This window comes from Prunus persica, chromosome G6 (assembly GCF_000346465.2).
Source record: "Prunus persica cultivar Lovell chromosome G6, Prunus_persica_NCBIv2, whole genome shotgun sequence".
Classification (NCBI taxonomy): Eukaryota; Viridiplantae; Streptophyta; class Magnoliopsida; order Rosales; family Rosaceae; genus Prunus; species Prunus persica.
Genome location: NC_034014.1, coordinates 30,568,121 through 30,584,668, shown reverse-complemented (window position 1 = coordinate 30,584,668; position 16,548 = coordinate 30,568,121). Strand labels below are relative to the sequence as shown.

The 16,548-nt window shown below is 36.6% G+C and overlaps 2 protein-coding genes across 3 annotated transcripts; one reads left to right on the top strand and one right to left on the bottom strand.

Moving 5' to 3' along the window:
• LOC18772186 (AP2-like ethylene-responsive transcription factor BBM) lies at positions 3,338 to 7,439 on the top strand. The gene is made up of 8 exons (XM_020566255.1): positions 3,338 to 3,612; positions 3,927 to 4,638; positions 4,755 to 4,837; positions 5,003 to 5,011; positions 5,138 to 5,226; positions 5,605 to 5,729; positions 5,802 to 5,878; positions 6,050 to 7,439. The coding sequence occupies exons 1-8, from the start codon at positions 3,564 to 3,566 to the stop codon at positions 7,180 to 7,182; spliced, it is 2,277 nt and encodes a 758-aa protein (XP_020421844.1). The 5' UTR covers positions 3,338 to 3,563; the 3' UTR covers positions 7,183 to 7,439.
• LOC18774216 (phospholipase A(1) LCAT3) lies at positions 10,827 to 16,325 on the bottom strand. 2 transcript variants are annotated; one of them, XM_020566256.1, is made up of 11 exons: positions 15,790 to 16,325; positions 15,030 to 15,121; positions 14,611 to 14,738; positions 14,385 to 14,454; positions 14,145 to 14,196; positions 13,536 to 13,636; positions 12,816 to 12,995; positions 12,167 to 12,324; positions 11,976 to 12,030; positions 11,420 to 11,473; positions 10,827 to 11,274 (listed from the first exon to the last, which is right to left on the bottom strand). In XM_020566256.1, exons 1-11 carry the CDS (start codon positions 16,016 to 16,018, stop codon positions 11,110 to 11,112), a joined length of 1,284 nt encoding a protein of 427 aa, XP_020421845.1. In that variant the 5' UTR covers positions 16,019 to 16,325; the 3' UTR covers positions 10,827 to 11,109. The 2 variants fall into 2 exon arrangements, with proteins under 2 accessions (XP_020421845.1, XP_007205191.1); XM_007205129.2 differs by having other exon boundaries at positions 14,319 to 14,454; positions 15,790 to 16,324.

The window sequence follows — 16,548 nt, the reverse complement described above, 5'->3', positions numbered from 1 at the left end:
CAGTAAATTTACCACGGTCAAATTTGAAAAGCTAGCCATTACCATTCATATCATATACAATAATATTATATTATAATGACCTAGCTAGGGTTAGCCATTTTCCCACCCCTAATTAAAAGATGGTCAAAAGTCATACTCTCTCTCAAATTTCCTTTTTACATCTTCTCTGATAGGGCATGATGGTGATTAGATTACCGAGAGTGTTTATTTTATTTTTACAGTGGCAGCAGGCTTTGATTTATAATTGTTAACTAAGATATTGATAAACAAATAGTTAAGGCCATGTGTTTTACCGTCTTTGATTCCTTCCTTCCTTCCTTTCTTGACGGTCAAACTTACAGGGAGCTGTTTTTTGAAGCCTTCGAGATGAATATCTCTCTCTCTCTCTCTCTCTCTCTCATTTCTGCACCCACCTCCACCCTTTTTTTTAAATTTTTTCTTACCTTCTCTCTCTCTCTCGTTCTCTCTCTCTCTCTGTACCCAATATTACCCCATTAAGAGATATATCACAAATTTTCAAATAACATATAGGTATGAACATATATGTATGTTTCTATAATACTATATATTATATAAGCAGACGTCTACTATCTACTAACGTTATGCAAACATATAAAATAATATATCCTACGTATCTAACAAGATATACAAACAGGTCAGGTAGCTAGTTTAGCAGTGCACTAATTCTGAATATATACGCAGTGCAACTTGCAAGTTTTACAGACTGAAAAAGACAAGTACCAAAACTATACCTGTAAGTAAATAAGTATGATATACACGTTTGTTTGTTTGTACGATTGGAGATATATACGTACAGATGGAAACAAATTCAGAAATTAATTATAAAGAGCTAAGGCATAGAGGCAGTTGACAAAAAGTGCTTAAACTGAAAGAGGCGTGTTACGTATATGTATATATATATATGAGACAATTGGATTTGAAAGCTTTTATATATATATATATATATATATATAGGAAGGAAGGAGAGAGCTCCTCCATCTTCTTGCAAATTGCAATTGATCTGTCCCTTTCGAAATGACCAAGTTATTTAGAGAGAAAGAAGTTAAAATTAAACTCATCAAAGACCCGGAAGACAAGGGTTAATGTCCTCACATAGGGGTGCAGGCTGCAAACCTCTCTCCCCATACAAAAAAAAATATATATATATCTCTGCTAGCTGCATGCCATATATATATAATATTATAACTTGTCTTTCTTTCACTGTATCTGTATGTATGAATATACACAATACAATGCTTATATACTGATTAATTAATTAGACTACTTTAGGATTCCATCCCTTCTGCCTCTGCCTCTGCCTATGCCTCTGCCTAGCTTTCTCTAACTTCATGCACTAATCAAATTACCAACCAAACTTTTTTTGTGTTTCTTTCACTGTCAGTCGTATTCATACATGCATATTATATGTATATATCATGAATATTATTAGTTAATAAGGAGAGAGCAACTCAGCTAGAGAGAGAGAGAGAGAGAGAGAGAGAGAGAGACCCCCGTTTGTAGCGGGGGAGCAGAGCAGATTGATGATTAGGACGAGAGGATAGGGATAATAATTAAATAATGTGATATGGATGGATGGAATGTGAAAAAGTTATGGGTTTTGTTTGTTTGGGGTAGCCAGCCAGAAGAGTCAGAGAGACAGAGAGAGAAAGCTGGGCAGTGCAAATTGCACTGCAGTTAAAGGGAAGAGAGCTATAAATTAATAGAAGAGAAGACTTGGTGTTGCTGGAGTGGGGGGTCTGGAAGGGAGAGAGTCATGCAACGGGTATAACTTTTTTTTGTCGTTGCTTGAATAACACGAATAACTTTTTCACATATCTTTATATTATTGATTAAAAATAGTAAAATAGTATTATCCTGTTATAATAAAGTTTTTCTGGGCTGGAAGGAGGGGGTCGAATAGTGATGATGATGAGTCTGTCTGTCTGAAAACATATGTATCTGACATGAAATGACTAATGTCCAAATGGGCATGAATAAATGGGCGTGGACAGGAGAGGGGGCTGCGTGTGGGTTTTTTGTCACACTTTGTCAGATATATATAATTAATCAAATTTATTGAATATCATATTCTTCTACTGCACAGGTGTTTCACAGCAAGCAAATTGAAGGGGGAGGGAGAGAGAGAGAGACTGATCATGCATTCAAATGGAAGGAAAGTGGAGAGATATTTCTCTCTCTCTCTCTCTCTCTCTCTCTCTCTCTCTCTCTGGTTAATTCATATACTAGTAATGACTTACATATATGATATACAATAATAATAATAATTCATTATTGGTGATCAGGATTGAGGTTACAAAATAGCATAGGGTCAGGGATAATATCTTTCAAAGTTCATATCCAAAAGGAAAAGTAATAATGAAAAGCAAGAAGCACGCACAAGGGGACAAATGATATAATTAGTTTGTTTTAAGGCTACGAAAGCACACATGCTCATGTCTAACTAGTTTAAACAAGCATTTACAGCAATACTATACAATGGACCTCCTTCGAAAATCAATTGAATAATCATATTGTTTTCTTACCCTCGTACGTGTACCTATTTATTATTTTTATTCTTAATTATTATTAGTATTATTTTCTTAACCCTCGGCACCTTTTCTTTTCTTTTCTTTTTTTGGATATTAACTAATTAACTAATTAATAATTAATAATTATGAGGTGCAAAGTTACAGTATCACACTCATCACCACCCATCATGTCCTATTGTCATTAATCTTATATATATATATATATATATATATATATATGAGTTTGATTAAAGATCCTGCAAGCGCCCGTACGTGTGAAGGAGGAGAAGGGGAGAAGAGGAGAGAGAGAGAGAGAGAGAGAGAGAGAAATAAATAAATAAAAGATTGTTGCATTGGAAGAAATGATTGTCATTTTCAATTAATTCTAGGTCTGCAAATTTTTTGACCTTTCCTCTTCTTCCTTTAGTTGCAATAGCTTATACCCATATACGGCCATGGAAATGGATCCTCTCTTTCCTATCTTAAAACAGTACAACTTGCTCCTCCTCAAGTAATAAGCTCAGCTACTTCATTATATCTTCTTCTTCTTCTTCATGCATGGAGAAGCAATAGCTAGCTACACTCCTCAGTCCTGACCGCCCTCTCTCTACTCTGATATATCATTTTTCTTTTACTAGCTAGAGCTACAACCATTAATTCATCAAACAAGTGCTGATCTTGATTTTTGAACAACATACATACATACATATATATATATATATATATTTGATGGGTTCCATGAACTGGTTGGGTTTCTCTCTTTCCCCTCAAGAAGTCGTTCCTCCTGATCCATCCATATCTGAGGGTGATCATCATCATCATCATCATAACGACGGCCATGAGTTATCTGATGATCAGACCGCCACACTAGTCTCTCGCCTTGGCTTCAAGTACTCCGATGACATCTCCGGTACCGATGTCTCCGGAGGCTGCTTTGATCTCACTTCTCATGATGACTCATCTGCTACTACTACTGCTGCTGCTGCTGTTCCTAATAATCATTCTCACAACCACCTCATCCCTCCACCTTTTGGCATGCTTCATCAAGCTGCTGCATTCAACACCACCAATATTCACTCCCAAGGTTAATTATACACCACTGCTCTGAATAAAACCCTAACCCCTAACCCCATTCAATATGTCTATATACATATTTTGTTCTCACTTCTCACAGATAGATCAGTATACAACTATACAAGTGAAAGAAAATAAGGAAAGACGTATATCACTGGAAGCCTTTTCTTCTAATTCTTTCTTTTTTAACTTTTTATTTTATTTTTAATTTTTCTATTTCTGTCATTTCATTTGGGGCTTCCTTGATGATGATCATCTTAAAAATGACCAGATATATTAATCGTAAGTTTGGTCTACCATATTAATCAATATACTGTATATCAGGTGCAGATTGGAGTAATATGAACTCATCAGATAGCAGCACCTACAAGACGACTTCAGACCACCTGTCTATGCTGATGGGAAGCAACAATTCGTACAGAAGCCAAAACCTTGAAAATCATCATCAACAGCCAAAGCTTGAAAACTTCCTTGGCCGACACTCCTTCGTTGCGGATGAGCACCACATCGGCGGCCAGAGTAGTAGTAGTGGCACGCATGCATACAATAATAATAGCACCAGCAGTACAAGTACTAGTAGCTCGAATATTGGGCTTTCCATGATCAAGACATGGCTGAGAAATCAACCAGCACCAGTAATACTACCTCATCATCATGACCATCATGACCATCATGATCATCACCAGCGCATCAACAAGAAAGATATTAATACCACCGACACTACAACAACTACTAGTAGTAGTAGTAGTGCAGTACAGACTCTTTCGCTTTCGATGAGTACTGGATCTCACACTCATCATAATACTACTAGTACTGCTGCTGCTACTGGAGAAACTTGTTCAACAGATCGAGATAATACGTGTAATGATAATAACAAGCTGGCAGTTGTTAGGACCACCACCTCAACCGCTCCTCCGCCCGGGATCGATAGCCAGACTACTAGTACTACTGCTATTGCTACTGCTATTGAGGCCGTGCCCAGAAAGTCCGTTGATACTTTTGGACAGAGGACTTCTATATACCGTGGTGTAACCAGGTAATTAATAGCTTTCATTCTAGCTTTCTCTTAATCATTTTTATTATTAATTATTAATGCCTTTTATGAATTATTACTATTAATTAGGGCTTATTTATTTGTTTCAATGCGTACAGGCACAGATGGACAGGTAGATATGAAGCTCATCTCTGGGATAATAGTTGCCGGAGAGAAGGACAAACTCGCAAGGGAAGGCAAGGTACGTAGCTAGTTAATTGTTATTCCTTTTTCAAGTTTATTGATTTAATTATGTAATTTAAAGATACAGCGATGGAATCCTGCATGTTTTGAATTAACTAATAGTGCTTTTCTTTTCTGGGTCTCGTGTGATGTGGCCGGCTTTCCATCTCAATCCTCCTTGCAGTTTATCTGGGTATGTATGTACAAAGTTGTATACCTTTTCTATATATAATTTTCCCCTTTTCGTAGAGATTTTTACTTCATCATTTTCATATAAATATGCCATTCTTAATTGAATGCATGCATCCTCGATCCGTAGGTGGTTATGACAAGGAAGAAAAGGCAGCTAGAGCTTATGACTTAGCAGCATTGAAATATTGGGGTACCACAACCACTACCAACTTCCCGGTGAGTTCAAAAAAAAGAAGAAAAGAATTCTCGAACATTTTACCTATTTTTGTTTTTGTGGAGCAAAATCTGTCTCAATGTCGGCATTGGTATTGACATGCTCTCATGCACTTGTTTATAGCTTGGTATTCGAATCTGGAGAAAGTGTTTTACAGAGAGTATCTTGTATACATAATTAATACATTAGAAATACTTTATACATACATGTACACTCCTCGATTCCCAGCAGTTAATTATTATATAACAGGGAAAATATTTAAAGTAATCCCAGAGATATTTAAGATAATAGAAATACTTTAGGATTATTATCTGATAATTATGTATGAGACACTGGACAACCTTTGAGTATTATGGCTTTAATTTGATAATTAATGCCAGATCAGCAACTATGAGAAAGAGATAGACGAAATGAAGCACATGACGAGACAGGAGTACGTTGCATCTTTAAGAAGGAAGAGTAGTGGCTTCTCTCGCGGTGCATCTATTTATCGAGGGGTAACAAGGTATGTAACAAAGACAGAGAATGTCAAGTGCCTATATCAGAGTAATTGATTTTGTTCCTTGTGCATAAACAGACACCACCAGCATGGGAGATGGCAAGCAAGGATTGGTCGAGTCGCAGGGAACAAAGATCTCTACCTGGGAACATTTAGTAACTTCTCTATCTTATCTTTTCCTGCAATATCATTTGACCTTGAAATTATTCATTCAGTTTAGCTACCTCTATCTACCATATATGATTCCCTTCTGAAACGAATTAATGTGTCTAGAGGAAAATACGTACGCAAGTTTTGATAAGATTTTAATGAAATAAAATATCTAGGTACTCAAGAGGAAGCAGCAGAGGCGTATGACATTGCAGCCATAAAGTTCCGTGGACTCAATGCAGTAACAAACTTTGACATGACCAGATATGATGTGAAGTCGATTCTGGATAGCAGCACATTGCCCATTGGTGGGGCTGCAAAGCGATTGAAAGACGTAGAGCAGGCTGCTCAACATCAACATCATGAGATGAGTCTGCTAGTTGACGGACACAACAGATCAGCACCAACAGATGATCATCATGACAAGATGATGATGATGATGATGAATGGCAGTACTGGCACTTGTCATGATCAATATCATCATCATCAGCAGCAGCAGCTGCTGATCATGGGTAGTGGCACTGCTGCAGCTGATAACTATGGTAGTGGTACAGCAGGCGGTTGGCCAACTCTTGCATTTAATCAAGCAGCTGCTGCTGCTCATCAGACGCCTTTTGGCATGCACTACTACTCATCACTAGTACCATATAATAATAACAGTGGGCAGAGGGTTTGGTGCAAGCAAGAGCAAGAGCAAGAGCAAGACATTCATTCCAACACTGCTCCTCAAAGCTTTTATCATCATCATCAGCAGCAGCAGCAGGATCAGGATCAAGATCTTCATCATCATCAACTACTTCAATTAGGAAGTAGCCACAATTTCTTTCAGGCAGCTGGTATGGATTCTATGGAACATAGCTCAGGCTCTAACTCTGTCATGTATAGCACTGCTACTGCTACTAATGGAGGAGGAGGAGATCATGGTGGCTATATAATCCCAATGGGTACAGTTATATCTAATGATCACAATAATGGTTTTGGAGATGGCACTAATCATGATCATCAGGTGAAGGCGGTGGCTCTTGGATTTGAAAATGTGTTTGGCTCAACTACTACTTCTGCTAATGCTACAAATGTTACTGGGGATGCTTATAATAATCATGCAAGGAACTTGTATTATCTTCCGCAGCAGCCGCCGCAATCGTCATCAGTGTCATCAGTATCATCAGCAGGTGTGGCCAAGGGCGGCAGCGCTTATGATATTCATGAAGCAGGGCAATGTAACAATTGGATGCCCACAGCAGTTCCAACGTCGACTAACAGTAACATCAACATGCCTCCTACTTTCACTGTCTGGAATGACACATAATAATTTATACAGTTGACTTGTGCTTCTATGCTAATTACTAGATCACCTCAATTAGCTAGCTGGGGAAGATAGGTTTTTCTTTTTTTTCCTTTTAATTTGTTCGTGCTAATTACTAGATGGCCTTCCAAATTTCACAAGGGATCTGCGTATCTCAAGTTCATAAATATCATGTGAGATGTACTTTCTCATTTGCTATCAATTTTGGGAACTTGAGATCGAATATTCTAATAGATCCTCGGAAAGTTTTATTAACACCAATTTCAGCAGCTTTTGTAATAATTTTGAATAACTTGATCAATATTTCATATATATTGTATATATGTTCATACATGGAGCTTCAGTTGAGGGATTTTTCAAATAAGCTTATTTGAGGGACACCCTTATAGGGCCCACTCTGTATTGTATTTCACTAATCCAAACTGTTTATTTTGTAGATACTTATTTAAAGATCATCTGTACCAAAAAAAAAAATTCACTTGAATCCGATATCATTTGATCACTCAATTGAATTATTGAAATTTTAGTACTTTCTTGAAGCACTGTGATTATTGATTTTGTAGGACACAATTGGATATCGAAACGGTTTCTGATTTGTCTATTCTTTTGCAAGGATGATTTATGAATATAAACTTAAAAAATAGATGATTTAGATCGTTGAAAAAAAATTCTTAAGGGACCTTAAAGAATGTCTCTCAAATAATATTTAAAGAATCCCTCAATAGAAGAGAATTGTATGATGATAGACACACATGATTGTCCTTATATTTATAATCTAAGTAATCAAATGTCGAATGTGCATTTTGTCCACTATTGGTTTCGTTTCATATAGTTTTCTAGTTTACTTGAAAACAAAGGAAAATGAGTGGAAACGTATGTATTATTGGCTTTTGTTTGTTTCTTTATGGTAGGAGATAGATTTTTTTTTTTAGGATCTTTCCTATTGAAAGGGGTTAATAGATAGATAGATATATATATATATATATATATATTAACTCCAATCATGATTCCTCTAGTTTAGTGAACCATAAATAATTTATTTTATTTTTTTAGTTGATCATAAATACTCCCTCTTCATATAAAACAATAATGATAAATAGTTAGCATTAAATAAATACTTAAAATAACATTAAGGTAAAGAAATATTTAATTATAGGAAGCCATTAGAAGTCCTTTCTTTCTCCTCAGATTTAGGAGTTTCTAGAAGTCTCATTATTTTAGAAGTTGGATAGAGAATATGGTTGGAGGTGAGTTTCCTCACTTTCTCCCTAAATTTTGTCTAAATAGATGATTTAAAAAATTCACTGTAAATGCTCTAAGAATTCGATCAAAAGTGCAGACTAATCTAATATTAGAAACAGTTTATGTTGTTGCCGTCAGAATTTGACAAACAAAAAAAAAAAATTCCTTGAATTAATAATTATGTATGTATAGTACAGTAGTTTTGTAGTTATTAGTACGTAGTTATATCTTGGTAAAAAAATAAAAAATTAGTACGTAGTTAAATAATTATATATTATATGATGACTGGAATTACATAGGGAGAGAGAGGGTAAGGCAAAGGCAAAGGCAAAGAGCAAGGCCTGTGGGAACTGGGATTGCATTGGAGAAATCAGCGGAGCACCCGTGCCTTCTTGGAAAGAATACCGTATATAATAAACACCACACACCACACCCTCCACTGCGTCAAAGATTTTATATTATTTGCTTAAATAATCACTACTCTCTCTCTCTCTCTCTCTCCCTCTCTCTGCATCTGCTTGCGGTTGCACCCTTATCCATGCAACGCAACCCCTCTCTCTCTCTCTCTCTCTCTCTCTCTCTCTCATATTATCAAATAAGAGCTTTATTAATTCCACCCTCCCTGTGGAAGGAAGAAAATTAAAACTTTAGTTATTAAAGCTTAAAAGTTAAAAGGGTTCCAACCCCTCATTTCCCGTCCCATGCGGTGTTCTTGTTTTTCTTGTTTTCTTGACAAACTTATTTGCACTTTTCTATATTTGAAATATTTGTCTGTCTGTCATACTTGTGTTAGACAAATGTTGTGTATATCATATGCATTTCCATACAAATTTAAAACTCCAAAAATTTGTATTTTCTGCTTTGGCTGCGGAAACAAGTATATGATGAATACATGCTGTGGATGATCATGGACCATTCCCTCTTCTTGTTCCTCCCTCATGTAGACGACAAGGCACAAAAACCAAATGCAGTAAAAGTCAAGTAGCTAGCTAGCTACCAAGAGACAGAGACAGAGAGAGAAATTATATGGGATTTGGGCTTTGATATATATATATATATGTAAGTTGTAGCGTAATTATTAATAATTAATATTATACCTGGGAATGGGATGAGAGAGAGCTCAGCTGCTGCATGCAAGCCTCCTCATGGGTGTCTGTGTCTGTGTGACTGCCTCAAATAGGAGAGAAGAGATAAGAGAATCCTCTCCCTCCCATCAGCTACCCTACCAGTAAGTACTACAAGACCTAGGAATGCTCATTCTCCTCTCTTTCTTTCTCGGGCTTTTCATTCATCTCCCTCTCTCAATTTTATTTGATTATTATTATTACCTCGAAACCCAAAACCCACTAAAACTCTGTTTGGGATTCAAACCTTTTTGACCTTTGACCATGCATCCTTCCACCTCTCTCTCCCTCTTCCTCTGAATAAAAAATCTAAATAAATGAATAAAAGTGAGAGAAAAAAGAAAAGGAAATATTTCTTGAACTTGCAAGCAAGCATTATATATCTTGGATTGGATTGGATTTAAGTGTTGGTTGTTACTGATTGGTACTCCAGGTCCCAAGTTGATCTTCTTCCTTGCCAATGCGTAGTATATAAATGTGCCCATTAACACACACTCTCTCTCTCTCTCTCTCTCTCTCATTAAAATTTAAAAGGAGAGAAAGCAAACAATTAGGCATGCATGAACTCAAATTTAATTACAATACAAGTATAGGGACATGATTTTGTGTGTGACTTAAGGTGCCTGCCTTGCAATAATTATTTTGAAATCTCTGACCACCAGGTATACTGGATACATGAGTCATGAGTCATGAGTCATGAGAGAGAGAGAGAGAGAGAGAGAGAGAGAGAGAGAGAGAGAGAGAGAGAGAGAGAGAGAGAGAGTATCCATATATCCTTGTGTTGTGTTTCCCTATAAACATATAACATTATATACAAAATTCATATTAACAATGGAAAGTTTCATTCTGCATCCGCACCACAACACCAATGAGGCAATTACCATGTTCCTGCAGTCTGCAGAGCCAATGAAGGGTGGATTATAGCTATATATAATTAACCAAAGTTTATTCTGCTGCATATGTTCAATTACAACATTAATTTGAACAAGGTTAAAATTAAATGAATGTGATCTGATAGTGTGAATATCGATCGAGTAGCTTAATTAGTCTGACTGGCTGGCCATATAGTATTAGTAATACCAATGGGGCAAGATTTGTCAACCGTGGACATGACATGGGGCAGCTGCTGCTGCCCAATTGCAAGAGTAAGACATGGGTGGGGATCTACAAACACGTTTGGGTGATAAATAAAATGTTAAGGAACCTAGACTGCTTCAGCAACCCAAACAAAAAATAAGAACTTTTGTGCTCATTCCCTAGTATAAGTACATAGGTATCGCGTTTGGGAAAACGACAATCATGAAATTGAAACATTGAAAAATACTGAGCATAATGCAGCCTGTTTAGTGTATGTAATGTGATTTAAAGTTTCAACAACCCAATGCATTGTTCAAGGAAACATCCGTACACCAAGACTACTATACATTCAAATAACAGATAAGGCCCAGCAATAACGAATTCAGTTCAAGTTTATGGTGCTATCACAGTTATTTATAACTTGAACATAAATATGTGAAACAAGTGTTCCTTTTCAAGCAGAAAAGGATTTCACTCATTCACCCGCTTATTTTGAAGAGGCATCTGCAACTCTGGATGTCTTAGAACGTATGCTGACCCTCTGTTCAACTCCCAACCACCTTTGGATATGTTGAAAAACTGTTTTATCACGCAATAGTTCCCTGTGTCTTGCAGCTATTGCTACTCTTTCAACTGCAGCAAATCCATCTGCCTGTGGAATAGGAAGAAAAAATGTTCGATAAAATTCGCTCAAATTCAGAAACCACTAGTGCTTGCAAATAAAGCGCAGAGGGAACTACTGGATACAGTATATATTATAGCCAATAAGAACTAAGAATACAGGTCAGATAGAGCACCTTTGCTGACTCAGCCGGAACTGTTTCATCTCCATCCACATAAGAATATTGAGGCTGGAAAGAAAGAAAGAAATAATATAAATCATAGATATCACAAAGGGGATAAAAATAATAACATCGAAGGGACATGCTGAGTGTCAAACTGGAAGTTTATTTGATTTGTAGCTGGATTAAGCAGCAAATGACTTAATCAGAAATTTAGAGGTGCAAGTAAAGCAGGGCACAAGAGTCAAGGCTTAATGCATATAATGTGTCGAATAAAATAGAAATAACAAGAAATAGAAAGCAACTGTGACAACAAAATAAAATAATGCAGATTAGAACTTCAGAGTCTGGATAATATTTGACAACGTGGACTAAAAAATTTCAAAAATAAAGCTCAAACTCAGGTACAAGTATACAACTCTCTCTAACAATGATAGGGTTGATGATATCAATGACAATGCCAGCGATCGGAGACCAAAGGGCAGAGGATTTAGGTTGTTTGAACCCATAGGATAACTTCACACATGACTTTAAAGAAAATTCATGATTTCACAAACAGTACATGACTCACCATTGAATGGCATATTTCAGACAAGTCCTCAATTGGAGATGTCTTCGAACCATAGCTGCATTAGTAGTACAAATGTCAGACACTTAGCAGCAGTGAAAGAGATTGAGCAATGGTTGACCAGTCATACCATGGGTTACAAACCCTGTTCATGTCTCTTGTTTTGATTTAAATAAAGTAGTTCTCTTACATACCAAACACCAAAAGGTGTGTCGAATGATGTTCCATAAATGTTATAGAAGCAGACTCCATCTGGTAGTTTAGCATTGTTTAAAACCTGGCGAGTCTCAGCAGCCCATCTGAGAATAGAAAAGTTAAATGGCAAAGCTACCGTTTTACCATCATAACTTAGCTGCAGTGAAAGAGATTGACATAAGCTCTGGCTATTGGTTAAGGGAGACAAGAAGTAATTTTGAGACACTAAGATATATGCAGGGAGACAAATTTCAGAGTACAATTGCATCCCAAAACATAAGGAAAAATTTAGGCACAGGAATAAGGTCATTGCTTTCCAGGGACTGTAACGGTGAACATGAAAATACCCAGCAAATCAACTATTGTCAACTGGAATAGACGACATGATCAGCATGCTACACTATTGGAAAATGATTTTATATTTTGCAACTGCTAAACTTGTCTATAGTGCAAACATAGTCCTTATCACCCACAAAAATTATATGAGCTTTGATAAGTATGGGATTTGATTATATTAGATATAATATGTTTTTCCTAACTACAGTTCAAAATATAAGCACCAGAAATTCAAGATAACAAGACAGGCCAAAATGACACACAGATGCTTTGGTACAAGAAATTTTGAGAACTTTCTTCTAAGAGTGGCACCTCATTATGTTTCAATGCTTCTTCAAACAAAGATATGCTTTCAATTGGGCCATAAGACTCCAGATCCACAATAGTTTCCCCATCCTTAGAATGCTTCCTCCAAACCTGAATTTCTGGCAGTTCTTTCCAATCAAATTTAGGATTTGCCAGCATCTCATAGATTGATGGGCACTCAACCAACTATATGCCAAAAAAAAAGTCAGGTTTAGTTCTTCACAAAAGTAGCAAACATCTAAGAGAATAAATCACTGTAACAAGTGAAAAATGTAGCCCAAAACTTGATGTATGGATGAAAAAAATCAACTATAATTTCTTCATCATGGATAAAATGCTGTTACGTTAATTAGGTGGAGGGATATCCGCCACTTCCCAAAAAATAAAAAATATGTATGCAATTCAGTTACAAATTACAAGAACACTGAACAATTTTTTATGGTGTTCAAATGCTTAAAAAATGTGTTTCATGGGTGCATTGTGAAACATGTTGGGGATTCTCTTGCACACAGTTAGAGCATATTGACTTGGATCAGATGAAGGGTGCATTTCCTAGTGGCAACTCAGTATTCATGTACTTCCATTTATAAATTTGTTTGATTTGTATTGTTACTAAAAGATAAAGACTCATTCACAGCATGTCATGCTTCCACTTGAGATACTGATTTTCCTATTATTAAGTTTAAATACACACATGAGCCAAGTTAGCTTGATTTAATGTACTACCAGCTGGTGCATAGTCCACCTTGATACGAAAAAGTAGCTCTCCAAGCCTTCAACAAACTGCAATCCAGTTAAGAGAGAGTCATTGATGCATCCTGGCGCACCTGTAAATTGAATTTTGTAATCAATAGTCAAGGACAAAAACATATTAAAAAACCATTAAGGTTCATAAGTTTTTGCCGTCTACAGCCTACCAACAGTGGGCTCAGACTCTTTCCTAAATTGATGTGAAGGCATGTAATTGTTTCTTCACCTTAATTTTCATCTAAAGCTTCGCAAGTTGAATATTTTTTTTCATGAAAATTTGGATTGGACACAAATACTTTTTTGTTCAGGGGTAGCAAAACCAAATGCTTTGAGTTCCAGTCTGTAGCAGTTACATCTTTCAAGCAAGTAATGATGTTTGATGATAAATAAGAAGATAAAATATAACCCACTATTAACAGAAAGGATAGTAAAAAACTACTGCTGTGATTTTGATCAAAAAGACCGAAAGGGAAAATATTTCTAGCAACCTGAGAAGATTCAATGGACAGATTTCAAGAACTATTGACATTATACATTAAAGATCATCAGTCCAAATATGAACACAAACAGGAAAAAGGAAACTACCTTGAAAAGGGCAAGCTATGCAAATCCATTTACTCACATACTTCAAAAATACCTGCCGATGAACGATTTAAACCATCGGTCATGCCTCTTTTGAGATGAGGAGTTTATATTTTCTGCATATATTTGATAAAAATTCATAAACATCAACTAGCCACTAAGAGAAAGTATGCGCACATCATTATGGAGTGACATAAAACATGTGACTAGCAGGCCACCCATTGAATGTGAAATTATATTTACTTTTCTACCCCCAGAAGCCTTGTAAGCAGTTTCCAATTTCACCTTAAGACCTTCCATTAACTTGTCAATTCTGCCAACACAAGAACCATGGTGGTTAGATTAGTAGAAAGAAGGAACCTAGATTGTCATGATAGTCGAATACCTGTAATTTTCGCTTTCGGATTATATATGTTATAAGATAAACTTCCGCCACCCAAAAAGAAGTAACCAGTTGAAAATAAATTACCTATTGCTTTGTCGGAAATCATAGCCATATCCAAACAAAGTGGTTCCTTTCTTATACCCACATCCCACTAGCATATCAATCATATCATGGAACTGGTATACCTCTTTCACACGTATGCATTTCACAAACTGGAAACAATAAAAAAAATATAATATAAGAATTTAATTTCCGAGGAATAGTAAAATAAAAAATCAAGTTTGTCATTTAAAGGTGCAAAAACAGTTGCATGTTTCTAATGCTATTCATCAACCCAACTTCACCAAAACAGAAGAGTTCCACAATCACTAGTGTGCTACATTCAAAAGTCAAAAGACCCTTCCATCGTCATCATTTTCAAAAGGGCAAAAACTTCGAATTTAGTGAGGTCGTAAAATTATATGCTGCATAAACCAAACTATGAGAACCCATATAATTCTTACCCAAGAAGGATCTAGAATATCAATTGCGTATAGCCCATAATCGTCATCCGGGACCACGATTTCAGTGTCTTTGTCTAGTGTTTCTGTATAACCTGGAAATACAAGCAGAAACAGGACATCAAAGGAAAACTTAGACAATGATATGAGATGCAAAATTGGGGATGAATCTGTTAGTTCCCTAGAATGAAAGTTCTACCTTACTTTTATGATTCAAATTCTACCATACCAAACCAACCCGTTGGGTTTGATGTTTCATTCATGTACATTGAAGCGAAATGATAGTATTAGTAGCTCTTCAAATAAAATTATGACTCTGATATATAAATTTTGAATGAAATTGTTAGAACATAGATGAAGCATGTTTGAGTATCCAATTGATCTGAATATCAGTATGGATGTCATATAATATAATCAGCTATGAGAAGTATTTAAGAAGATGGTTTAAAAGTTTAGATTTTTGTAGAAGAAAATATTACTAACAGTAAGTATCATGTAAATATAAACAAACAGATGATTGACAAAATTCCACAGTTGCCTTGTCTCCCCTTGCTAGCCAGGCCTAGACACATTTTCTTTTCCAATTGCCACCCGAAACAAGGAATCCAATTATGAATAGTAAAAAGGAAAAACCAACAACACTCGTCTCACTTGACTCTCCTCTCCTGTTCCTCTACCTTGTTACCAACCAAAGCCCTCCTCCTGTTATATTATATAGGTACATATATTCCATATTAGAGAGAGAGAGAGAAGGGGAAGGAACCTGTTTGGGGATTATAGACAGACCACAGCTTCTTCTTGAACTCCAAGTCGGCCAGTAGGATCCGAACCCAAACCCGGGTGTCGAACCCGAGCTTCTTCCTCTTGGAATGCAGAATGGAGCCTCCAATGCCGGACACGAGTAGAACGGGGTCGAGCTCGGTTTGGGCGGTGCGATTGTCGTGGTCGTGGTCGTCGAAGTCGAAACAGGGGCAGAAGCAGCGCGCTCCCATTCCACTCCGATTCTGCCCTCCCTTCTCTGTTATTTGGTGGAAATTGGAAATATGGTGTCTTATGTCTTAGAGTGGCAGTTGTTGGACTTGGAACTGAGAAGAAGAGAATTGTGACGTTGCTCTTCTTCTATAGAAGTTAATTAAAAGAGCCTACCACCAACCAACCTACCGACAGTGTCAGTCAGAGTGAGGCTGAGACTAAACTAACTGAAAGCCCTTCCTTCCATTTTGACTTGGTTTCCAGTTTTCAGTTGTTTCTTTATTTCTTCTTTTCCTCCTCTGTAAAATTGTATTGCAGTTCCAATTTGTATCAACAGGAAGGATCTTATTGCTAAGAAATAACGTGAAATGAAACAGCGCACGTGTTCACCTACCTCTCTGGTTGTACCTGACCGTCCACCAAAGACAACACTTGCCATATTAAAACAGAAACGAGGCCCTTCCAAATACGACACATACGTTAACGCCCAACGTACTGAGATAGGTTGGTTATGGCATCTCCTAACAAGGATATTCCTAAGGAATCTATA

What these genes read in the sequence shown, in the direction of transcription:
- LOC18772186 (XM_020566255.1), top strand. Translation starts at nt 3,564, where the DNA reads ATGCTTCATCAAGCTGCTGCATTCAACACCACCAATATTCACTCCCAA. An exon ending in ATTTATCGAGGGGTAACAAG is followed by an intron (nt 5,730 to 5,801) that starts GTATGTAACAAA and finishes GTGCATAAACAG; the next exon opens with ACACCACCAGCATGGGAGAT. An exon ending in TCTCTACCTGGGAACATTTA is followed by an intron (nt 5,879 to 6,049) that starts GTAACTTCTCTA and finishes TAAAATATCTAG; the next exon opens with GTACTCAAGAGGAAGCAGCA.
- LOC18774216 (XM_007205129.2), bottom strand. Translation starts at nt 16,018, where the DNA reads ATGGGAGCGCGCTGCTTCTGCCCCTGTTTCGACTTCGACGACCACGAC. An exon ending in TGTCTATAATCCCCAAACAG is followed by an intron (nt 15,122 to 15,789) that starts GTTCCTTCCCCT and finishes TTGTATTTCCAG; the next exon opens with GTTATACAGAAACACTAGAC. An exon ending in TTATGTCACTCCATAATGAT is followed by an intron (nt 14,197 to 14,318) that starts GTGCGCATACTT and finishes GTTCATCGGCAG; the next exon opens with GTATTTTTGAAGTATGTGAG.